Source organism: Rousettus aegyptiacus, unplaced genomic scaffold (assembly GCF_014176215.1).
Source record: "Rousettus aegyptiacus isolate mRouAeg1 unplaced genomic scaffold, mRouAeg1.p scaffold_m13_p_16, whole genome shotgun sequence".
In the NCBI taxonomy this organism is placed as follows: Eukaryota; Metazoa; Chordata; class Mammalia; order Chiroptera; family Pteropodidae; genus Rousettus; species Rousettus aegyptiacus.
Genome location: NW_023416291.1, coordinates 35,083,580 through 35,106,734, shown reverse-complemented (window position 1 = coordinate 35,106,734; position 23,155 = coordinate 35,083,580). Strand labels below are relative to the sequence as shown.

The window sequence follows — 23,155 nt, the reverse complement described above, 5'->3', positions numbered from 1 at the left end:
CGGTGCAGGGGTGGAAGAAGAAAGAGGGCTTTATTTATAACTTAACCTGGTGGAGTTGGGTGCCTCTTTCTGTTTGGGACAAAACGCCCTTGGGCCTCCGCTGGCCCCTATCTGCTCACGTATGAACCCCGCCCCCAAGTCCCACCCCTCAAGTCTGGATCTCTTCCAGCCCGAAGTCCTCCCAGTCCTGGTCCCAGGCCTCCGCTTCCCTAACTCCAACCCGCCCCCTAGCCCAGCGCACACGCAGTCTTCAGAACTCATCAGGTCAGACCAGATGTTTATTAGGCGCCCAGGTGGGAGAAGAAGGAGGCGGGGTGCAGGGATTATGGTCCCCTGGGATCCGAGGTCGACAGAAGCTGGTCCAGTCCTGAGAGCCTGGCCTTGACGCCGTGGCTGGTGCGTCTCTGAACCGGGCTAGTGGCGCAACATCCCTAAAAGGGTACGACCCAGGCTGAGCTAGGAAGAGGGCACTACGCCGGCTGTTTCCTTCCTAGCTGATCATTGGCCACGCCTATCAGTATGCGCAGGCGTGAAGATGCTACATCTGAATCCTGAATTCTAGCCTAGTGCCTGTCTGACCCAGAGCCCACAGTCCACCAAACCTGAATTTGAATCCCAGCGCCACCAAATTTTGTGACGTCTGATACATAAAGACAGTGACTTATTTTTCTCATCTCTAAAGTGGGGATTATAATAGCATCTACAGGAGAGTTATTATGAGACTTAAATTAGTTAATATACGTAAAACAATTAGAACGCTGCCTAGCATAGAAAAAGCTCTGTGAAATCATTATCACCTCCCTCCCTCCTCCAGCTCTCATGTTGGCCCCACGTTACACCTAAACACACACACATTTACTTGCCTCACTGGGACCTTCTGGGCTGGGGGCCGCTAGGCGAGGCTCTAGGGAGCGGGCCGGAAGGTGGAGGCGCTGGAAGGGAGAGGTAGGCTGCAAAGCTGTAGGGGTTGCTGCGCGCTGGCCCGGGACAGGGGCGCCCCCTGGGGGCTGCTGAGTAGCAGAGGCAGATGTAGGGATGGTTAGGCCCCACCTGCTAGGATCGCCGGGACCCCCAGTCCCGACGCACGAGAATAGGCTGAGGGCCTGGCAGAGGTCCCGGTGGGCGGAGGTTGGTACCTGACTGCGCGCACATGAGGCCAAGCCCTGCAGCCAGCGCGGCGCCCAGCACGAAGGCGGCCACCACCAGTGCCACCACCGGTGCAGGCTCCAGGGCCGCAGGAGCAGGCGCAGGAGGCTCGGGGCGTACGGCTCTGCCGGGAACGCCCTTGGGAGGCCCTGTTGGGTAGTGCGACGCTGAGATTGGCTCAGGCCCAAGAATTTCTCTCCACCTCAGTTCCCCAGCCCCAGAAACCCCAACGGAGGAGGACTGCGCTCACTGGGGGGTGGCCGCGGTACCGTGACCACGATGGGCTGCGTCAGCGTGTGCAGGTGGAGGCTGTCGGCACCAGGACTCTCGCCGCTGCTACTGCCAGCGCTTGCGCAGGCCTCATCCTGAGGCAGACACTGATGGGGAGGGAAGGGACGGGAACGTAAGGGCTGCAGGGCTTCCAATAGATCTAAGTGTCCAGCCTTCTTTGTAAACAGGAGGTCCACCACTATACCCCTGGAAACTGGCCCCTTGTGGGTCCCTGAGCCTAGAGCCTAAGTTTATACAAGCAGCCAGACGCCCAGCTCGAGAGGACGCCGAATTTCAACTCTTGGAGGAGGTCACATGACTTGGCTCTCTGAGCACCTAACCTGTGAAGCCCAACATTAGGTAATCAGAGATTTGACCCCTCAGTGGCCTCCTGCATCCAACCATTCCAGCCCTGGAGGGACCTCAGGGACCCTCCTACGGGGATCCCAGTGCCCTACCCATTAGGGAATCAGTGCCCACACCCTATCCTCTGGAGAGCCCTTGCGCACAACCCCAAGGGCCCCTTGAGCTCCCTGCGCCCAGCCCCCAGCCAGAGGGAGACTCGGTGCCTACCCCAAACTCCAAGGGACCCGTACCCCAGGTTCCAAAGCGCCTTGACCCTCAAATCTCCAAACCCTGAGGGGCTCCGCCCTCAGACGCTGGAGGCATTCCTGCCCAGCCCCTGACAAGCCCTAGGGGGTCTAGACTCCCGGCCTTTCGCTGGCGCACCGCACCGGCGGCGACGGCGGTGGCAGCGTCAGAGGCTCAGGAATCCGGTGAGCTCCCGGGAGACGGCGGCGGCGGCAGCGGCTCAGCTGGCAGTGCAGGAACTGCACAGAGGCGTTGAAGACTGGACGCAAGCGGAAGCTAAAGCGGGCAGCACCAGGGCGCGGCAACAGTGGTGGGAAGGCGACGGAGGAGTCGGCCGGGCAGCTCCTGCTCAGCAGCTCCAGGGCGGGCCCTGGGGCCGGGCGCGAGGATGGTGTTACGGAGCAGTGGTGCAGAGCCAGGCCCCAGCGCGGGGAGGGACGGGCCAGGGCCGCCTGGGCAGGGGAGGGGGGCGGTGTAGCAGTCAAGATCCGCCACCCCAACCTGCCCGCCTACTGCCCCGGAGTGCCCCGCGTCCACACCTGCACGAACACGCGGCTGTCCGCTGGGACCTCGAGCGGCCCAGCCCGGCGCGGGAAGGCATCCTCCGCATCCGATAGCTCTAGACTGAAAAGTGGTCGGCGTAGCCAGGACCCGGGTGCCGCCGGGAACGGGGGTGCTGCCGAGGGTGGGGGTGAGAAAGGGTGGCACAGAAGGGGGAGGATGCGCTGCCCTTTAGGCTCTCGGGCAAATGATTCAACCTCCTCCCCTCCTTTGGATGTGGTAGAGGATTCACTTAAGCTTGGCTCCATGCTTCGTTCACTATCCGGGAGCCGGCGGCTGATGTGCCCCCCTGGAGACCCTTGGGACATCACAGCCCAGCACAAAGCTGTGTGCCTCTCGGGAGGAGCTCCCCTTCAGGAACCTCAATTTCTCCCTAGCAGTGAGTGAAGGAGTTCCAGGCAGGGAAGGGGGTGAGGTGTGCCTGAGGGTTGAAAGTCAGGGCTGGTCAGGGGTCTGGGGCTGCAGCAGGGCCAGCTTGGGGCAGGGAGGGGGCAGTGTCCTGGTTCCACCCTTCCCTTTCTAAGGGGAGGTAGTTCCCTTTCAAGAGTTAAGGTGTAAGTAGGGTGCTCTTCCCCAGCCCTTTTGGCACAGCACAAGCCCAGCTAAGCCACCAGACTCAGGCTTTTGTTTGTCCAGGTTCCTCACTCCTTGGCTGAGGGCAGCTATAGCAGAGTAGAGGCATGGGGTGGAGGACTGGAGCATCCATGGAGGTCCTCTAATCCCTGACAGCAAGCACATTCTCACACATGGACATAAGGCACTCAGCTGGGGTCCTTGTCTTTTAGGATGGCCCCCACACACACCCCCTAAAGGCATTTCACACACTGCTCCCCTCCCACAGACCTTGGTATCACATGGCTACTGTGGACTTTAAAGGAGTTGGGGAACCCAGAGAATGTGGAAATCGGGGACAGAGCAGAACCCACCACCCACCTACCCCTATTCCACCAGGCAAAGTGGATGAGAGGCTGAGTCAAGAAAGGCAAGCACAGAAATGGGAACACGACGGCACATCCAGGCCCCTACATACCAGGCAGCCCGCTGGTGGAGGTCCCTGGGAGCAGGGCCAGCAACAGGAACATGGTACCCAGCATGCTGGACTGGCTGCAGTGAGTGTGCAGGAGCCAGAGGCAGCTGCGTCAGCCCAGGCAGCACCCAGGGCCAGCAGATGGGCAGGTGGCCCTGTCCTTGGCTGGACAGCCACCCCAGGAGGTAGGGAGCGGGGGTGGCAGACATCAGAGCCCTTGCCCAAGGCCTGCCAAGGATTAAGAGCTCCTCTCCCATTGGACTTGTGTCTATTTGGGGGGTGTCCCTCCAAATTGCCTGATATTGGGCAAGTCGCTACAAACACTACCAGCCCCAACCCTGCCTCAGTTTCTCCTCAGTGCAGAGTCCTCATTCAGGGGAATGGCACTGCTCCACCAGCCCCCAACCCCTAAGTTCAGGGCTTGCAGACCCTTCTCAAGTCTCCTGCCACATCCTGCCAAGGCTCAGGTCACACCACAGACACAGTGGAAGAAAAGGAAGGGGTTTTATTCTCAAGCATCTAAAGTTTTACAAACAAGGGTGTTTCATTTTAAAAAGGGAAGGGGCAATACTGGCAGCCTGAGAAGGGGTTGTGGGCCAATGGGCTGGGCCAGACCACCCCAGGCCCCTGCCTGCCTGCCTGCTTCGCCCTCTGCCTGGTCCAGAAGGATGGCTGGTGACTGGAGACAGAGGGGAAAACACTGCAGAGGCAGGGGAAGAGGAGGCTCCCCCAGTGCTCCCACTTAACACTGAAAGGGGAGGGGGACAGGTAGACACACACTCACAAAATAAAGTTAAATAAAAATAAACCCGGGCAGCAGGCCTTGGGCCTTTGCTGGCCCTGGGACCAGGTATGTAACCTGGCTACCAGCAAAGACCTCCTGTGGCTGGGACCCAAAAGGGAGGGCAGAGCCAGGCCTGTTGGCCCCACACCCTGCCCCCATCCCCTCACAAAAGGGATGGGGGCTAGAGAGGTGGCCGTACCCAGTGATGGGAGGGGACAGAGAGAAGCCGGTGGAACACTTTAATTTAAACATGCGGCCTTCGTGGCTGTAAGAGTAACAAGAGTCGCTAGGACAGAGGTTACAGTGACGCCTATGCTAAGTCTAGAGTGCGCCAGCTACATCCAGCGAGGTTCCTCACCTTTGGTGTTGGTTTTTGTGGTTTTGTGGGATTTTTTTTTTTGTTTTTGTTTTTGTTTTGTTATCCACTTGATTTGCATGCATCACCAACAAAAAGGAAACACACCCCCTCCTGCTCTGGTTGCTGCAGAGGGCTGGGGGGAGAGGGGCACCATGACCCAGCCTCGAGGTGGGCTGGGGACTGGCCAGCTATGGGGAGTAGAGGGATGCTCAAGGGCACTTATGACGGCGTGACTACTTTCACATGCCCAGCCCTCGGCCTGCCCCACCTCTGTCCCTGTCACACATCCTCGAACCCCCACATCCACTCCCTGCACCCTCGATTCCTGCCTTCCTGGGCCCTTCGGCCCCTACTCCTGCCATCCATCCTCTCCTCCCTGCCGCACCAGCATTGCTGCCTTCCACCACGCCCCGCACCTACCTTCCCTGAAGGCCACTTTGTGTGGCCGCAGCCCCGTGGGCTTCCTCCACGCCCCGAGGTCCTCAACTCACCTCCACAAGCTGTGGCCAGTCTCCAGCCCCAAGGGAGGAGCCCCCACACCCGGCCCTCACCTTTGGGACTAGTCTCCTTGGGCAGGCCAGGCTGAGAGAGACAAAGTGGTTCAGGCCCCAATGGCCTGGCCCCCAGTGCCCATGGGCAGTCGGGGGCTCCACCACAAGCAGCTAAACATGACTTTGGTAAAAGTTTCTGAAGGTACCGACAAACCCCATGAGAACAAGCTCTTCTTCCTCCCCCCACCCCCCCCCAAACACCCCACCAAGTACAATAAAATACAATAAACTCCAAAAAAGGACCCCCTGAGATCGAAGAGAGAGAGAAAAAGAGCAGCCTGATGGGCTGCAGTCACAATGCCCAACCTGCCTTCCTAGGGGAAGATACCAGCCGAAGGACTCATCCCTTGCCACAGACCTAAGTGGACCTAGGGTTTTCACTGGGGTGGCAAAGTCTGGGTGTGGGCCAAGAGAAAGAGGCACAGGCAGGGAGGGAGATGGGGAAAACGAGAGAGGCATTGAGGGAAGTGACAGAGGGAGAGGGAGACAGGGAGTAAGTGTGGGAGGCTGCAGAACAGGCAACTCTCTCCTGGCCCCTGGGGGCCACCCCAACCCAGAGGTTACGACTGAATAAATAGCGAGTCTGCTCGCGGCCTGCTGTCTTCTGTTCACAGTGTCTGTCGGGGGGGGAAACATACAACCGGCTAACCCCGGGACAGGAAGGGACAGGGCCTGGCAGGCTCATCTGTCCATGGCTGCTGGGCAGGGAGTCAGAGGTGGGTTGGTGTCCCCTACTTTCTGTCCTCAGCCCTCGGTGGCCGTCCAGGTCCCAGGTCTCCCCTGACGGGCAGCTGGTAGCCAGGTAGGGAAAGGGGGCCTGTGGCCATGTCCCCGGCCCCTCGGTGGGGCTGGCCACCGCCATGCGGCTACCTGAAGAAGGGCAGGTGGTGTTGGCTCAGGACTCCACTAGTCCGCGGTGACTCGGTCTTTGCCATGACATCCTTGAACCAGGACGCCACATCTACTTCCAGCGTCTCATAGCGCTTAATGAAGCTGTGTTCCTGCGGGGCCCAAGAGAGGAGTTTAGGACAAGGGCAACTTCCCTGCTGGCCTCACTCAGGCAGACATGCAGGGGGTGGGGAGCAAGGCTGGGACAGAGCAGGGAGGGGACCCAGAGATACTCACAAGTAGCTTATTATACTTTGGTCTCTTTCTGTGATCTTTAGTAAGGCTGAAAAAAGAGAAAGGAGAAAAGGGAAGTGAGAGCCTGGAAGAAGGCTCAGCTGCCCTACCCACTGAGCCAGGGGTCTGCACGAGCTGTGGGAAAGAGCTGCTGCATCCTCTCAGCCCTATGCTGTCAGCTGGGGCACCGCGGAGGACCCGGGGCCTACAACCACCTAGCACAGGAGCCTGAACCAGGGTAGGGGTGTCTGCGGGAGAAAGGAGGCTCCCTTATCCCCAGCTCCTGCCCAAATAATTCTGCTTGTTGGTGCAGGATGCTTGGAGCCCTCTGCCTTGGAGCACCTCTGCTTGTTCATACCCTCCTTAGGTGAAGCCCCAGGCCACCCAAACACTGTTGAGGCCAGGTTCAAACCCAAACAGTAACTCCCAGGGATCTGGCTCCAGCTGTCCTGCCCCTATGGCCTCTCCATCCCCCTCCGACCCTGAACCTCCCCAGCTGCCTTGAGCTGGGGCCGCACCTGACCTGCCCACCTCCTGGAGTGGAGGACCAGGGCAAGGGCTCCTCACCAGTCTTTGACGAAGGACTGAAAGTCCCCCGAGAAGCCCATGTGACTGGGCAGGAGTGGGGGCTCTTCCTGCAGGACCTTGGTGAGGACCTCAAAGTCCGTCTTGCAGTTCTTGTAGGGAAATTGTCCTGTCGCCAGCTCCACCTGGGGAGACACAGAGGCTGGAGTGGCAGAGGATGGGCTCCTGTCCTCTCTGCTGCCCTCCTGTACTGAGAACAGGTCACCCTGGCCCTTGGAAAGAGGTGCCCCGACTCACCAGGGAGATGCCCAAGCTCCACACGTCAGCCCGGATGTCATAGTCTGGTTTAGTGGGGTCCGGGGGATCAATACGCTCAGGCTGCAGGGGCGAGACAGGGAGAGGGGAAGATGGATCCCTGTGGCTAGGGCAGATGTGTTGCCCAGACATCCCACCACCTGCCTGCCTGCCAGGCCTCTACTTACTGCCATGTAGGCGGCGCAGCCGGCACTCCGAGTTTTGGCCTTGGAGTCAACGAGACGGCCGCTGATGCCAAAGTCACAGAGTTTGATCTGGCCCCGTTCATCCAGCAAGATGTTAGAAGGCTTGACATCCCGGTGGATCACACCATGTTTCTCCTTCAGGTAATAGAGCGCCTTCACAATCTGCGGCAAGAGTAAGGCACCATGACTATGGGCAGGGGAAGCCATGGGGGCTGCCTGCCCAGCCAAGCCCCTGCCTGGCCGCTCACCGCCACGGTCATCTTGCCCAGGATCCGCTCAGGGATGGGGCCCTGCATCCGCTTCTTCAGCTTCTCGGCACATGTGCCCATCAGCTCCATGGCAATGAAGACGTCTGTCTGCAGGGGCAGCAGCCACAACTTGGGGGCGACTATACCTCATGCCCACCCCAGACAAGCTCTAGTCCCGGAGAGTGGACAGGGGCTCTGGGGCATGCTCGGGATGTGGCAAGGGAGACATGGGAAAGCCAGCAGAGTGGGAGGAGACTGAACAGTTGCACTCACATTGGTGATGAAGGTCCCGAAGCACTGCACGATGTAGGGGCAATCATGACTCTTGAGCACCACATCCAGGTCCATGAGGATCCGCTTGTTCTCTTCCTTGTTCCCAGAGCGCCGCATTTGCTGTATAGCACAGCCGGGTTTGGGGCAGCCTTAGTGTCAGAGATCAGGGATTCGGGGCCCACCTGGGTGAGGGTGAGAGCTCACCTTGACGGCGATGACATGGCCTGTCTTCCGGAAGCGCATCTTCCACACCTGGCCACAGGTGCCGCTGCCCATCTCCCCCAGGTTCTCCAGGTCGTTGATTTCTGCCTGGTAGCGCTGGTGAGGAAAGCCAAGGCTAAGGGTCTGCCCAGCTTCTGCCCCAATAGACCTAGCCCCATTATGTCTTGCCCACTCTCTGAGGGCTGGGAGAAGGGTAGTACCTGGCCGCCGATGGTCAGGTAGCCTGTCTGCTTCATGATCTCCTGCAGCTTCTGATCAATTTCAATGCTGGGGGAACAGAGCGCAGGTGTGGATGGAGGGAGGATCCTGACCAACCTGAGGCTGTCCCAGCTCCCAACACGCAGGAGTCTCCCGAGATTTCACCACCTCCTCCGTGGGCCTGGCCCAGCGGCCCTCCCCACACTGACCCCCACAGGCCAGCTGGCCCAGCCCCAAAGGCTCACCTCTCCATGCTGCGGGGTGTGAACAAGGTAGACGGGAGCCCCAGCATGTGACGGGGCCGGGCAGGGGGCGTAGGGTGCTGCGGGGAGCTCTCAGAGGACGGTGAGCGGCTGCCGCCATCATTGGCCAGTGGGAGCTGCAGGGCTAGGGAGGAGGTGAGAGCCAGGGGCAGGGAGGGGGTTAGCACCCCGCAGACCCCACCTCTAGTGCTGGCACTCTGGGGTACTAAGGTCCCTGGTCTTCCCTTCTCGGGCACCTTCAGGTAGGCTGGCACAGCCACCTATCCTGCTGGGTGAGAGGATCTGGGGTCTCCCTACCTACCTCTGGACCCCTCTCAGGGTGCCTCTCCCATCTCCCTGTTCTGGAAGGAGATGGAATGGGCTGGCTAGGAATGGTGGTCCCCAGAGGCCAAGGGTCCATCCCCAGGTCTCTGCTGACAGAAATGAGGCCTGGACACTGATGACATTCCTCAGCCAGGCGGCGTCCCTGGCGTGTCCCTTTCCTCCCACCTCTGCCCAGGAAGCAAGCTCAGGGCCACAGCACCCACACCTGGGACCAGGTAAAGGGGAACTGCCTGCCAGGATCAGCCCGGACTCTGGTCCTGTGGGCAGCACTGAACTTGGCTGCCCAACAAAAGTAAGGCAGACCATGCTGGGGAGACAGTAAGCAAGGGACCCAGGCTTCCAGCTGCCCTGTGTTCTGTTCCAGAGTCAGGGAGGGCTACCCTCTGGCTAGCGGACTCCTCTGTGTGCCTCCCAGCCTGGCTTGCAGAGCTAGGGCCAATGGGGGCAGGGGCAGAACCCTGGGCTGGGCTTGTGTGTCCTGCAGGTGAGGGGTTCCAGCTGGCACAGCCTCTTCAGGACTGGTGGGATTTGGAGGGGGTGGTGGGCCAGGCATGGTTTTGGTTCTTTCCGGCAGCCTGCATGCGGACGGCTTGGGCATGCTGCAGGCAGGCAGGCAGGCAGCGGGCAGGCAGCGGATACCCCAGGATGGGCACATGGTGTTAGAGGATGGGAGAGCAGGAAAGAGACAGACAGATGGGAGCCAAGATTGGGGCCCAGCTGCCCAGAGGCGGCACTGCAGAGACAGACCAGAGAGGGCCCCTGACAGAACAGGTTCCTTGAAAGGCTGGGAGCTTCCCTTGGCTGGGCTGGCAATAGGGTGGAGGAGCAGAGACTGGTATGGCCCCCGGAGGAGACAGACAATCCTTAATTGAGCCCTCATACCTCACCCAGAAAGGGGTCCCTGGTGGGGAAGGGCACTGGCTAGAAGCACCCTCGGAGGTTCTTCCCATAGACAGCAGGTCTGGGACCTACCACCAGCTGATGTTCCTTCTCTCTCTCTCTCCACATCTCCTGCCGTGGCCCACCTTTTCCTCTCACAGTTCTGCGGGTATCCAATAATGTGCGCCCAGTGACTAATGGGTAGACCAATGGGTAAGCTTGGGTTGCTGGCAGCCAGGTACTTTCTTTACTCTGTTGGCCCAGGAGGACCCTGACCCCAGCAAGAATGAGGTGGCAGATATATCACCTTGGCATGAAGTTCTAGAAGGAGTTTAAGTCCTGCTAGGGTCTGGCAAGAGTACAAAAAGAGCTCTGAGGATCCCAGGGACAAAGTGAGGCCCAGTGCCCTCGCCTACCATGCCCCCTCACACCCCCCGGCTTTGTAACATCTCTACACCTCTGCTCTGCCATGGCTAGAATCAGAGTCCTAAACCCTCCCTCTGTGACGCAATCACCACACTCTGTGCTCTCCCTGCACCTGAACTCTCTTGACATACTGCCACGTTCTCACTCCTTTTCTGCCTTGTACCATCAGCTCTCTGGGGAGAGGACCACATCCCTACCCTCTCCATACCTTTTAGTACCCCATGGGTCCCGTTCCTCGAAAAGGCCACCGGGCCTCTCAGAGCTGCCCCGGGGCTGGGAAAAAGGCTGTGGTGGTACAAAGGCTTCCACACGGCCCCACAAAATGAAGTGTGGTGGGAATGTGAAGAGAGTGGCTAAGGTAGGGGGGCATACACAAAGGTCCAGTGAAGTCACTGAGCACTGAGATGGTGATGTGCCACATGACAAGAGAGCAGAGGGAAAACACGAAGATGAATGAGAGAGAAGGAGAGAAAGAAATGACAAGAGACAAGAGAGAAAGAAAAAACAAGAGAGGACATGGGGACATGCAGCTATTAGGACCACAGATATACCAAGCTGTCCATGTGCACACTCATGCGCACGTGCGCGCACACACACGCACACAGATACACACACAGACAGGATATGGCACAAAGCCCCACACACATGCGGACGGGCAGACGTTACCACACAGAGGCCCTAACAGCATTTCACACGCACACATGAAGTTGCACACATTCAACTGCCCAACCTAGTCCCACTTACACGCAGAGACCAACAGGGGCAGACCCCTCGCCCCACCTCTCTCCACACACCCCCAAAGCACAGGCATAGCCCACACACACCCACCTGCAGCCTGGCCTCCACAGGGCTCTTCCTCTACTTCCATACATGTGCTCCCCCGGCTCCCACCAGACTGCTCAGATCCCGCCTCTTCAGAGGCTTCCTCGGCCATGCCCCTACAGAACCCCCAACCCTGCTCTATTCTTCCTCTCCTTCAAGGCTTGGAGCCTTCTCCAGTTCTCACTGACCAGGAATGTGCTCATTGTTCTCATCCCCTCCACCCTACTAGTGGGGTATCAGCTGCACAAGGAGAGGGATTTGGTCCATTTTGTTCACTGCTGTGTCCCCAGTGCCTGGAACAGGCACAGCAAATATGTACCAAAACATGCTCCCTGAATTGTTGAAATGGATCCATAGACACAGACATCCCACTGGCCTCACTTTCTCTCCCTCCCACTTACACACACGCATGCATGCACACACTTGACCCCCTTGTAGGTGACAGATTCTCAGTTAGTGAGGGAGCCCAGTTCCTCCTACAGAGAATCCAAATCTACACCTGAGAGAAAGGGAGGAGAGAGAGGTGCAGACACAGAGGAAGAGGGCAGGTAAGCCTGATGTTGATCGTGGTAGGAGAGGGTGCGAGGAGATGTGCACGCGCGCTCACACACACGGAGCACGGGGGAGGGGGTATGGCATTCTGCGGCCGGGTTAGCGGTTAGGTCAATGGTGCAGATGTCCAAGCGGCAATGATAAAAAGGCTGGTACCTGCTCGTTGGGACGGGGCAGGAGCAGGGCTTAGAGTGATCACAATAACTGGATGGGGAAAAGGAAGAAAAAAAAATAACACCACGATAAATCACAACAGAAACAACCGATTTGTCCAAAAGAAAAGAAACCAAATCATAACGAGGAGGGGGAGGCGCGAGGTACCAAACTGCAGAGATGGGTAGAAACTGACAGATGGGAGGACTGGAAGGATGGGATGGAGCTGACACAGACACAAATGCCTGGAGGGGGCTCCTCAAGGGCCTGCCTGCCTTGGGCCTTGCCGTGCCTTGCTCTGCACTGGGACAGCCATCCATCCACATAAGGCACCCCAAGCTCCATATCCAGCCCTGTTTTGTCCACAGTGGGGCTGGGAGGGCGGTACTGCAGAGCCCAGCAGGAACCCTCTAGTCTTGGCTGGGTTTCCTGGCCCAGGGAATGTCCAATGCCAGCATCACCACCTTGGGGCTTTCTCTGGGTCCCCAAGAGACCTCCTCAGGGAGGAACCCATGCTGACCCAGGTCAGAAGAGGGAGGAATGGGGAGTGGACCCTACACACGAACATGGGGGACGTCAGGCTCTGAAGGTCAGGATGGATGAGTAGGGGGTGGTTGGAGTACCCAGTATAGGGGTGTCTTCTCCCTCCTGTCAGGACGACCCACACAAGCTACAATGGTCATATAGGGAATATTAAAGACGAAAAGACAAAGAAAACATCATGAGGGGGGGTGCTGTTCATCAGGTCTGTGCGAAGGGTAAAATCTGAGGCCCTCCAGCTGAGAGAATTTGGGTTCTGTAGAACATAACAAAGAAACCAGATGGGGTCTTGGTGATCCTAGGGCAGGTGGGGGGTTGATCCCAGGAGTTGAGGGTGTTGGGGGACAGCTCTTGACAAGATGCCAAGAAAGTAGGCACTGAATGGTGGAATCAGATGGGAGGTGTTATGTGTGCTGGGATGTTAGATATCACCAAGCTGGCCTCAACTGTCCTCATGCTGGGTGGGTATGGGTATGTGGGGAAAAGAAAGTTGCTTGAGCCCAGGTGACAAAATCTCCGGGCTGGGGGTGTATTTTTCATGGGCTAGACAGTCGCCAAGATGGTGGCAGTAAAACTAGTCACAGGAGTATTAGGGGGCTTGGTGTGTGTGAGTAAAGCTGTGTATGGAAGGGGGTCTGCTGAGCCCAATGACAAAGTCCGACTTCGGAGAAGGGACTGCCAGACAGTCACGGGAACCAGTAGGACAATCATCTAGTCAGAGGGATAAGGGGGGTTACATGTGGTCAAGTGACCTCAGGTGTCCTCAGGCAGGGTGTGAGTGGACCATCCCTTGAACCTGGATGACAAGGACCCAAACAAGGGGGAGTGGGGGCCTCTTGAGATGGCGGGACTGGAAATCTGTTCAAAAGGGATGTGTACGTGTTTGCAGGGGACGTGGATGTGGTCACAGTCGCATGGAGTAGGGTGAGCACGGCTCACAGTGACAGAGGCTCCGCAGATCACGGTGGTGGGGGCGGGTCATCCACTGGAACAGCGTAACTAGGCTCCCAGGCCTCGTAAGAGGTAATCTCCCAGGCTGGGGTAGGGCCGCCCGCAAGCCCGCCAGCCCCACGCCCCCAGGTCACCGTGACCCTCTCCCTGCAAGCCGACAACGCGGGAGGGAGGCTGGCGGAGAGAAGAAGCAGGAGAGCCCCGGAAGCAGGGGCGGGGGCTTGGCTGCGGGGGCGGGGCCTCCCGCAGCGCGCGCCCCGCCTCACCCGCCCCCTCCCCCACGCCTCCGCGCTTACTGGGCCTGGGCCGCTGGGGGCTGATATCCAGGTTGAGGTCGATCCTCCGCCGGGCCTCGCGGTTCTCCTGCTTCAGCTTTGCTTCTAGGCGGGACAGCTTCTGCTCCAAGGAGGACGCCGCCATCTTCCCCGCCGCCGCCGCCGCCGCCGCGCACCGCCCGGCCGCCCGTCAGTCCGGCAGACAAACACCGCACTGCGCCTGCGTTTGGATGACCCCGCCGAGCCGCCGTTTCGCCCCGCAGAGCGCATGCCCGCAGTGCGCACCCGCCCTTCCCTCGTGCGAACCTTCGCGCGTGCGTGCCTTTTTTCAGCCAGAGGGATGACGCCGCCTAGAGCTCACGGCTGGCAACGCGCAGAGCCGCCCACCATGATGCGCATGCGCAAATTCTCGACCGCTAGGAAGAACGGGGCTGTGAGGAAATCACAGTCGAGGTTCTGCAGAGAGAGGTGGGCGGGGAAAGCGGCGCGCATGAGTAGAGGAGATCAGGCCTCGCGGGCGGTGGCGTCTGCTGCTCATGCGCATCCTTGGTATTTTTCCTCGGGCGCTGTCGCGGTTGGTCGCAATGGTTCTGTCCTCAGCCTCCTTTTTCGGTTTTTCTGGCTGGACCCTTTCTGGAAACCACGCCCTCTCAGAATTACCTTTCTCGCCTCGGACGTGCTTCATTAGGATTCTTGTTATGCTTAATTGCTGACTCACCATAATTAGGCATCCTTTCCATCTCTGCAAGCTCAGGGTCAGCCAAGGACAAGCGGAAGGGTTGGAGTAGGTCTCAGGCCATTATCGGGGCCCTGGGAATCCAGCGGCGTGACTCTTGATCTCGGTGACGGGGCCAAGGTCAAGGATAGAGAATTTCAGGCCAGACTTGCGTGGAACATTTTAAGACAACCACCAAGCTGTCCTGTCCTCAGAATGTGAACCCAGCTCCTAGGCAATGCAGAAGACTGGCCCTGGGGTTAGGCGCCTCTGTCTGGCGTCCCTGCAGCCTAAATATTCCTTTAACTGGTCTGAAGGATGCTGGGAAAATGTCCTCATCTGGAGTCGTGTCCCTGGACAGCAGCTTGCCTCTGTTCTTAGGTACCCAGAGGAGGATTGCATTTGCAGACACTTGAGAAGTGGCCAAGCCTAGGAGATCAGGGTCAAGTGCCCTGACCACTCCTGGTCCAGCCTAGGGGACCTCTGGTGATGACTTATAGGTGGAGCAGATAACAAAAGTATGGAATTAGGAGGATAAGGAAAGTATAAAAAAAAGGAGTTCTCCAAGGAAAAAGCTAGTTGGAAAATGCCACCTAATTTCTCATTAGCTGAGGTCTCCACCTTACCTACTCTGCGCCCCCTTCTGTGCCTCTGACCCAGGACAGAGAGACTCATGCCCTTGATTGTGACACGCGTTGCCACTTGCCTGAAATTGGTCTGGTAAAACAGAAGGCTTAGACAATGACAGGTGTGGACATAAAAGATCAGAAAGGTAGTTCTGATAATTAGTATTCTTTATTAAGCACCCACTAATATATGCTCCCTCACACAGGGAACATTCAAAAGACAAAGTCCTTGCCTGTCCTCAGAAAAATGTACCCCCTACAGCATGTTTTCTTAACCTCATGTCTGCCATCTTTAGGATGTCCATGAATAGCCCTTTGGGGGAACTGGGGGAATTTGTTGACTGCCTGAAGTTGTTTGCAGAATCGTGCATAAACGTGTACACAAGCATTTTCCTGAGTAAGGAGGTGCCCAGCTTTCATCAGATTCTCAAAGGGTCTAGGGACCTAAAAAGGGTTTTGAATCCCTGCTTGAGACATCCAGATGTCTTCTCTGTAGGTTAGCATTTCCCAGCCTACAGGCCTAGGACCACCTGCATCAGAATTACCTGGAATGCTTATTTACAGGCAAGTTCTCGGCCTCCAGCCAAAGCTCCTAGGTCAGTCTTTCAGGGGTGGGGCCTTGGAAATTGTTTTGGGGATGTTGATTATGATGCATACCCAAATAAAAGAACCATGTTTCTGAGTTTATGTGTCTATAGCAATCAGCTTATAAATAGAGGATTAATGTTAAAGTCGGGGCAGTGTGTGCTGGTCTCTTGTGTCTCTCCTTGGGAGAGAACCCCAGATGTAAGCTATTTTAGTGGATGGGGAGAGGATTGAAATCCTGCTGGGATGTATCCCCACCCTCTTTTGTGGCAATGATTGAACTAGAATGTCCAGGGGTAGGGCAGCAGTTCTGGCCCAGGGCTGGGGGCAGGCCAGCCAGCCAATGACAGAGGTGTGGTTTTGGTCTGAGAATTCTATGACAGTTAATCCCTCCATGACATTCCATCTCAAATCCGCAGCCTCCCTTCTCTCCAGACAAACCAGTCCCAGGATCTTGCCCGGGCCCTAAGGCTGACGTGTCTGCTCCTTCTTTCTTGGCCTGGGCCCACCTGGCCACCTCCCTCGAAGACAATGGTAGATTTTGGAACAAATACCCAGAAGGCCTCTATTTCAATCTGCCAATCCCTGGCTTTACTCCTCCTCCATCTTCTGCCGAATCTCTGCTGGCAGGCCCTCATAAAGGGTGTCCTCCACCAGGAGCCCCACCTTCTTAAGCCCGCCACAGTTGCCCAGTTCTTCTGGCAGTGCCTCTAACCGGTTGCCCTTAAGCTCCAGGCGGCTGAGGGCCCTGAGGGCCCCCACCTGGGGTGACAGCTGACTCAGGTGGTTGTAGCCCAGGAGCAATGTCCGCAGCTTGCAGCAGAAGAAGATCTCATCAGGCAGGGCCTCCAGAGCATTGTAAGAGAGAGCCAAGTGCTGCAGGTTCTGGAGCAGACCTAGCTCAGGTGGCAGGGAACGCAGCCCGTTGTGGGAGACATCCAGCAGGCGGAGGCCAGAGCACATGCCCAGCTGGGTAGGCAGGGCCTCTAGCTTGTTGTGACTGAGGTAGAGCTGCTCCAGGACCCGGAGCTTACGCACATGCTCGGGGACATAGGCTATCTGGTTGTGCCATAGCCTGAGAGTGACCAGCTTGCGACAGTGCTGGAAGCTGAGGATCTCCTCGATGGACCGCAGGTGGTTGTCCTTGAGATCAAGTTCCTGCAGTGCGCCCAAGCTGAAGACAGCATGAGGGATGCGCTCCAGCCCACAGGCCACCAGTTCCAACTCTCGCAGCACCGCCAGCTTCTTGAGGCTGTTAAGGGCCAGCAGACGGGCCCCATCATTGTGCAGGCTGAGCCGCTGCAGGTGGCTGGCCACGTCAGTCACACTGGCTGGGACTTTGCCAGCATTGCTCCGCAGAGACAACACCTTGAGCTGCTTTAGCTCCCGGAGGCTCTCAAGGGTGGCCGCCCGAGCCAGCTCTGGGGGAAAAAGTCCCTCAAGGTGTAGCTCCTCCAGTCCACGTAACCCAAACACCCAGAGGGGCACTTCGCGGAGCTCCTCGCACTTGATGCGAATGACCTTCAGGCGGTCCCGCAGGAAGACGTGCGAGGAGAAGGGCAGCCTGGTGGGAGAGTGGAGCAGGCTGAGCTCCTGCAGGTGCACCAGCTGTGACAGGGCCGGGGGGAAGGTGATATCACTGATGGCCTCCAGCCGGAGTGCCTCCACCTCACTGAGTTCGAAGACGGTGTCAGGCAGTCCTGGGAGCATGCAGAGGGACAGCTCCAGCTGGCCCTTGGAATTGCGCTGCAGCTTCTGACGAAGCTTCTCGGGTGTCCACTCATGGTTGAGGTTGAGCTGCTTCAGGCGGCTCTCGCTGACCTCAGAAAGGAAGACAGCAAAGCGCTTAGAGTACAGCGGGTCATACTGGTCGATGAGGTGTAGCATGAAGGCAAAGTCGTTCTTGACATCGGGGATGTCACCCATGCCAGTGTCCTCCCGAACAGAACGGAAGGAGTATTCTTTGAGGGGCCGGTGGAAGAGCCAGTAGAGAGTATAAAGGCAGGTGATCCCGTAAACACACACGAATGAGATGTAGCAGAAAGCCAGCTTGGAGAAGAGGTGGGCCTTGGTGTGGTTGCAGCAGAAGCTGGCATAGCCCGTGAACCTTGAGGTTTCTACTGTGCAGGTCACCACAAAGCTGATCTTCTCCACATAGATGAGGTTGTAGACCAGGATGGCAAAGAACTTGCAGACTTTGAGCACCATCTGCCGGATATACATGGTGTATAAAATGTCCCCCTCCTCCACGTGCACGCGGAACTTCCTGACCTTTTCAAACAGGGCTTTGGCCTGCTCGCCTTCCTTCTTGTCCAACAGGGTGACAGCTGGCGGCTCACTCACCACCTTCTCAGGCTCTGCCACTATCTTCCCCTTCTCACCCTCCCCTGCCTTCCCCAGCCCTGCCCCAGCTTCCACAGTTGCTATTGCCCGCCCAGTGGCATGGCCCTTACGGTTCTCTCCAGAAACTTCAGAAAGGGCCCGTGTGGTCCATGGTGAGTCAAAACACTTGCCCAGGATGGAGGTGAAGTGCTCGATCTTGGAGCTGGTGCCAGGGAACTTGAACCAGAAGCTGCTGCAGACCATGAAGATGAGCGTGTGAATGACGACCAGGTAGGGGAAGTACTTGGGGTACCAGTGGAGGGCCTCCTCGTAGCAGAGCTGGTTAATGAAGCTGTACTGTTGCAGGTCCAGATTGTTCTTGAGGCCGCTCACCTCCTGGAGCCCCTCCATCTGCTCAGAGAGCCCCTGCGGCAGCAGTTGCCGACATGGGGCCTCGGACAAGTTCTCTCGGGGTTCATGACTGGGCAGACAGATGATCTTGTCCTGTGTAACCTGGTGATGGGGGAGAGGAGGACAGAGGGTGAGGGAACTGGAGAACTGGGAGAGAAGGAGGCTGAGATGGGAGGTTCCAATCCCCAACTGTCCCCAGCCAGCTGTGACTTTGGTAGTCACTAAACCTGAGCATTGGTTTTTGTCTGAAAAAAAAAAAAAAAAAAAAAAAAAAAAAAAAGCGTCGGGTTGAATTGTGTCCCCCTAAAAGATGTTGAAGTCCTAACCCTCAATGGTTGTGAATGTGGCCCTGTTTGGAAATAGTCTTTGCAGAGCAGATGTAATCAAGTCAAGATGAGGTTATCAGGTCGAGCTGTAAACCAATATGATTGTGACCTTTTAAAAAAGGGAAAATCTAGACCCAGACACACACACTGAGAGAAGGTGCTATGAAGATACAGGGAGAATATCTATAAACTGAGTGCCTGAGGCCACCTAGGAATAGCATGGAACAGATTCTCACTGGGAAGAAACCGGCCCTATCTACACTGATTTCAGACTTCTATAGTCTCCAGGACTGTAAGACAATAAATTTGTTTAAGCCACCCAATTTGCGATACTTTGTTACGATAGCCCTAGTAAACGAATAAGGTGACTGCAGGTCTTCTTAGGTTCCAGGGACAAAAGTATCATAAAAGTATGAACCATGGCTATGCGCAGAACTTTGGTACTGTTGCCGGTGGTGGCGGGAATGAGGAGGGTTCAGAACTGGCCTGCGAGTGTAGGAACTAGGGCTTTCCCTTCCTTGGATAACAGGAGGACTTCCGTAATTCTCCAGGTCCCGGCCCACAGACCACACCCTCTAAAGCCCACCCCTCCGCCAAGCCCTGCCGCTAGACAGACCTCACCTCTCCAGCCCTTCATTCAGGCCCTGCCCCCTGCAGGCCCCGCCCCTGTTGCATCCACATGATCCAGGCCCCGCCCCTGCTTAGCCCCTTACCTGGAGGGTGCAGCCGAAGACCCCGATCATGAGCATAGCCACCGTGAGGTACTCGGCCAGCACGTCCCACCAGGGTTTGAGCAACTTGAAGGCTGGCTGCTGCTCGGAGAACTGCTTGAACTCAGCCACTGGAATCATCCTGACTGTGAGAGGGGAGGAGGCCGGGGTTGCAGAGACCCTCAGACAGGGAAGCCTGGTGGTGGGGCCCCTTGGAGTCAGACACGCGCCTCTGCTCCTAACGCGAGTTCCCCTGTGCCAAAATCTGACAGAACTCAGGAGCTGTGTGTCCCCTTCCCCACTTCCCCAGATCTCACCTTCCAGGAGCCAAGCGACTACTGTTCTCACCATTTCTGCTTCTCTGCCCCAATATGAAGCTGCCTGCCCTCTCAGAGCGCAGGAGGGGCTGTCCACCAGCTAGCCCCTGTGGCCTTCTCCTGGAACCCAAGCATCTCCTCCCACCCTTGATGCACACAGAGTCCAAAACACTCTCCCCCTGCTATTCTCTTGACTCCCAACAATGTCCAGGTGTCCAGTCCCAGCTCTCTCCCTCACTGGAACAGAGGATGTCCCAAGGCTCAGGACTTCCTGGGCTGCCTGCCACCCCCTTGCAGGGTGCTTGGGGCAGCACCTCCAAGTTACAACCGGAAAAGCCAGCTGGAATCTGGCTCTGATTACAGGCCCCAGGGACAGGGAGTGGCAAAACTGAAAGTTGGTCAGCCTGGGTGAGGGGTGGGGCTAGGGGTGTATGACCAGGACACCTGGTTTTCTAGAGGGGTTGGTGCCCAGAATCAAAAGCAGAAAACAGACACCTGGGATCTGAGAGGCAGGAACAGGGAGGTGCCAAGGTGGGCGAGGCTGTGGCAGAGGATCAGGAAATGACAAATTTGGGGAGAGAAAACCAGGGTGACACCTATGACTGGGACAGGGCTGGGCTGCCAGGCTCCTGGGCAGCTGGCCCACTGTCTGTCCCTTGGTTTCACTTTAGACCAAGGTATCATTATTCTAGATACAGATGGCAGACACAAGTCAAACAGTAGTTTGGGCCACAAGCTGGGACCTGGGAGCCTCCCTCTTCCTCTCTCCCCAAGTGAAGTGGAAGGAGAAGAAGGCAGGAAGGCCCCTATAGTTTTTTGGGGGGGCTCCTAGGCCACCCGCCCCTCCCAGCATCTATGGTCCCCAATCCACAGCTCTCATTTTCTCCCAAAGGGTTTCCTGAAGTCTGCAGTCCTAATCCTGATAGTGTGTTGCTGGGTGCAGGCTGGGTGAGGAAGGGAGCATCTGGGCTGCCAGCCGGTCCTCCAGCCCTCCACACATTTCCAAGGGGGGAACCTTACCTCTGTCCCACACCTCAGCCAATTGCTCTGATACATCCACACCTCCCTTTTCAGTCCCCTCTTCCTTTGAAAGTCTTGGTGTGACTCCTGGGTGAGGACTAGGTGGGAGTGGATGAGGCTCCACCCACTAATCCTACTTTATACCGGGATGGGGATGGGTTTGAAAGGAGCAGGCACACACCTGCCCACACCGGGACTCCTGGGCCCCCTGACTCAGGCCCTGACTCACCCAGCACCAGGAATATAAAAGGTGGTGCACAGAGAACGCAAGATCCCTTATAAAATGACCCATCTCTCATGCCCAGCTTGACACTGTCCTAAACAAAAAGCCAAGTAAAAATGCCCAGTGCATCCCCATCAGTCTCAGTCACCAGGGAATCTGACAGAAATGCACCCAGGGCATCCAAACAGCCCCCGGAGGCTGAAGGTACATTGCAGCCACCGAAAAGAGACACCTGGGTGCATTCTGAAGTGTGCACATTGGTACATGTGGGCGTAAGTGCAAGTACACACATTGAGTGGAGTGAGGGGAGACCTAGGACCAGGAAGCCACCACATACATACCTGGCCACCCACTGTTCCCCCTGCCCTGGCTACCTGTCCTTACAAGGGACACTGCTCAGCTGCTTAACCTAAGAACAGTAACTCTGGGGGCTGCAGCAGAAATGTCACACATAGTTTGGGACTAACTTCCTGCTTAAGTCCCTGCCGCTCTTCTGGACCCATCTCACAATGGTGGAAGCTACCGATCCGCCATCCCCAGTCCACAATCAAAGGCAAGAAAGTGGAGACTCCCCCCCACCCCCGCCTAAGGTCCCCAACAGATGGCCCAGTGGCTCCCATGGAACAAGGTGCATACACAACACCATCAGAGGCAGACACGGGGGGTTATCATTATGTGTCTCCATGACTCAAACGTGATTGTCGGAACCTGCTATTAAGATTCCGCAGACACAAGCTGGCCCCCTTGTCCGAGCAGGGCTAGTGGGGAGGTCTGGAAAAAAAGACTTTCAGGGTGTGGGAGGGCCCTAAGAAAAACGAAGGGACCACACATGCAACTTAGAGCTACCAGACGATTTCAATGCCTTGTTTTATCCCGACTGGGTGAGCATGGGTGATGGAACCTTTTGTTTTCTAGACTCAGACAGAGAGGAATTACTTGCTCAAAGTTTCGCAGCTCCAAATGGCATTTGAGGCACGACCCCCAAGTCCCCCATCTGTTTGACCGTATCCACTCTTCCATTTTGGGAGAAAACTTCTCGCTGAGGCCAGGATCTTTGTCAAAAGAACCTCAGAGCGAGGTTCCAGCAGGGGAGAGATGGGGGAACAGCTGCTCCACAAAGCTGGCTGGAGAGGGGTCTCCGTCAGCCTAGGACCAGGCACATGCCATCTACACAGCTTTAGCTCTGCCCATCCATGCCTGACCTTGCTTCGCCTCTGTCAGGTCCTCCCAGAGCTCCCAGCTTGCCTCCCAAAACAGGGTGGTGGTGGATGTTCTTGGTCCAGCCCCCGCCCCCAACCACAGCCCATTCTAAGGTGCAAGGGAGATTGAGGGGCAGTTGTCAGCTCCCGATCAGGCTCTGGAAGGCACAAAGTCTAAACTTTGACTTTTACAAAAGAAAGAAACTGAGCTTTGGGTGGAGGAGGGTTGTCCTTTCGTAGCAGATCTTAGGTGAGACCCTGCACCTGGGGACACCCAACCTACTACTTTTCCAAACTGTTCTGACAGGACGTGGGGATCTTGGGGGAGGCTTGAGGTCCAAAAGTCCCAGAGGGGTCATGCCTGAGGAGAAACCCAAGTGGTGATTCTGGGGCCTTGAGGGGCTTACAGAGATGAGTTATCTCTGTTGTCTTGGCAGCCAAGGAGAGGGAAACATGATCAAGGTCCCCAGGGTAGCTCCCAGAGTGCTGATCTTCACTTGGTCCTTGGTCAGGCCTGCCTGGCCCCATCCACAGCGCCCGTAGCCTGGCCAGGGCCTATCCTCTCTCTGTCCCCACCCCCTCCCCAGTTCCCAGCTCCCGTGTGCCCCTGACGGTGGCAGCAGGCTCAGGCCACAGTGCCAGCCGCACCTGGGGAGGCCCTCCCGTGGGCCCGACCCCCACCCCGCCACCTGGTCCTCAGAAGCGGAGAGCTACCTACTCACCTCTCGGGGCTGACGCTGGCCCCAACTCGTGGGTCCCTGGTAGTGAAGCGGACGGGACTCCCGAGAAGTTAGTTCCCGGGCCAGGCTGGGTGAGTCAGGGCGGGCGGGACGGGAGCCGGGAACCGCCCCGCCCCGCCCCGCCCACCTGACGTCTCGGCCCAGCCTACCTACTTGCGCTCCCAGGTGGCCCGGGACTCTTGGCGCCCAGGGATCTCTGGAGGAGGGCGACTCTAATCCCGCTCTTCCAGAGATGGAGCCAGGGACCGGCCCCAGGAACAGGAGCTTTGAAGTCTTGGCTTGGCTGCCGTCGGGCAGGACCTGGCCTGGGGCGTACTGAGGGGCGTCGGAGGCACTGCACACCCAAAGTCAGCCTGCGGGCGCTCTTCTGGGAACCAGGCTTGTATAGACCGGTCAGAAG

The 23,155-nt window shown here is 57.5% G+C and overlaps 3 protein-coding genes across 12 annotated transcripts; all 3 read right to left on the bottom strand.

Moving 5' to 3' along the window:
• Positions 1–139: 139 nt before the first annotated feature.
• TGFBR3L (transforming growth factor beta receptor 3 like) lies at positions 140–3,938 on the bottom strand. Of its 9 annotated transcripts, none has more exons than XM_036233787.1 (6): positions 2,547–3,938; positions 2,151–2,459; positions 1,397–1,523; positions 1,137–1,295; positions 864–1,010; positions 140–431 (listed from the first exon to the last, which is right to left on the bottom strand). In XM_036233787.1, the coding sequence occupies exons 1-5, from the start codon at positions 2,874–2,876 to the stop codon at positions 865–867; spliced, it is 1,071 nt and encodes a 356-aa protein (XP_036089680.1). In that variant the 5' UTR covers positions 2,877–3,938; the 3' UTR covers positions 140–431; position 864. The 9 variants fall into 9 exon arrangements, with proteins under 9 accessions (XP_036089680.1, XP_016018643.1, XP_036089681.1 ...); XM_016163157.2 differs by having other exon boundaries at positions 864–932; XM_036233785.1 differs by having other exon boundaries at positions 261–431; positions 1,416–1,523.
• Positions 3,939–4,082: 144 nt separating this feature from the next.
• Positions 4,083–13,775, bottom strand: MAP2K7 (mitogen-activated protein kinase kinase 7). 2 transcript variants are annotated; one of them, XM_016163154.2, is made up of 12 exons: positions 13,583–13,706; positions 11,799–11,846; positions 8,622–8,763; positions 8,379–8,445; positions 8,161–8,274; positions 7,957–8,076; positions 7,684–7,791; positions 7,418–7,597; positions 7,233–7,313; positions 6,978–7,120; positions 6,414–6,459; positions 4,083–6,289 (listed from the first exon to the last, which is right to left on the bottom strand). In XM_016163154.2, the coding sequence occupies exons 1-12, from the start codon at positions 13,704–13,706 to the stop codon at positions 6,155–6,157; spliced, it is 1,308 nt and encodes a 435-aa protein (XP_016018640.1). In that variant the 3' UTR covers positions 4,083–6,154. The 2 variants fall into 2 exon arrangements, with proteins under 2 accessions (XP_016018640.1, XP_016018641.1); XM_016163155.2 differs by lacking the exon at positions 11,799–11,846 and having other exon boundaries at positions 6,022–6,289; positions 13,583–13,775.
• Positions 13,776–15,049: 1,274 nt separating this feature from the next.
• LRRC8E (leucine rich repeat containing 8 VRAC subunit E) lies at positions 15,050–22,830 on the bottom strand. Its single transcript, XM_016163153.2, has 3 exons — positions 22,738–22,830; positions 19,260–19,402; positions 15,050–18,322 (listed from the first exon to the last, which is right to left on the bottom strand). The coding sequence occupies exons 2-3, from the start codon at positions 19,395–19,397 to the stop codon at positions 16,079–16,081; spliced, it is 2,382 nt and encodes a 793-aa protein (XP_016018639.2). The 5' UTR covers positions 19,398–19,402; positions 22,738–22,830; the 3' UTR covers positions 15,050–16,078.
• Between the last annotated feature and the right edge of the window lie 325 nt (positions 22,831–23,155).

What these genes read in the sequence shown, in the direction of transcription:
- TGFBR3L (XM_036233784.1), bottom strand. Translation starts at nt 2,876, where the DNA reads ATGTCCCAAGGGTCTCCAGGGGGGCACATCAGCCGCCGGCTCCCGGAT. An exon ending in CGCAGCCCATCGTGGTCACG is followed by an intron (nt 1,296 to 1,415) that starts GTACCGCGGCCA and finishes ACTACCCAACAG; the next exon opens with GGCCTCCCAAGGGCGTTCCC. An exon ending in GCCCAGAAGGTCCCAGTGAG is followed by an intron (nt 432 to 863) that starts GCAAGTAAATGT and finishes GTACCCTTTTAG; the next exon opens with GGATGTTGCGCCACTAGCCC.
- MAP2K7 (XM_016163154.2), bottom strand. Translation starts at nt 13,706, where the DNA reads ATGGCGGCGTCCTCCTTGGAGCAGAAGCTGTCCCGCCTAGAAGCAAAG. An exon ending in CCCCCAGCGGCCCAGGCCCA is followed by an intron (nt 11,847 to 13,582) that starts GTAAGCGCGGAG and finishes TTCCCCATCCAG; the next exon opens with TTATTGTGATCACTCTAAGC. An exon ending in ACCTGACCATCGGCGGCCAG is followed by an intron (nt 8,275 to 8,378) that starts GTACTACCCTTC and finishes TTTCCTCACCAG; the next exon opens with CGCTACCAGGCAGAAATCAA.
- LRRC8E (XM_016163153.2), bottom strand. Translation starts at nt 19,397, where the DNA reads ATGATTCCAGTGGCTGAGTTCAAGCAGTTCTCCGAGCAGCAGCCAGCC. An exon ending in TCTTCGGCTGCACCCTCCAG is followed by an intron (nt 18,323 to 19,259) that starts GTAAGGGGCTAA and finishes CCCCATCACCAG; the next exon opens with GTTACACAGGACAAGATCAT.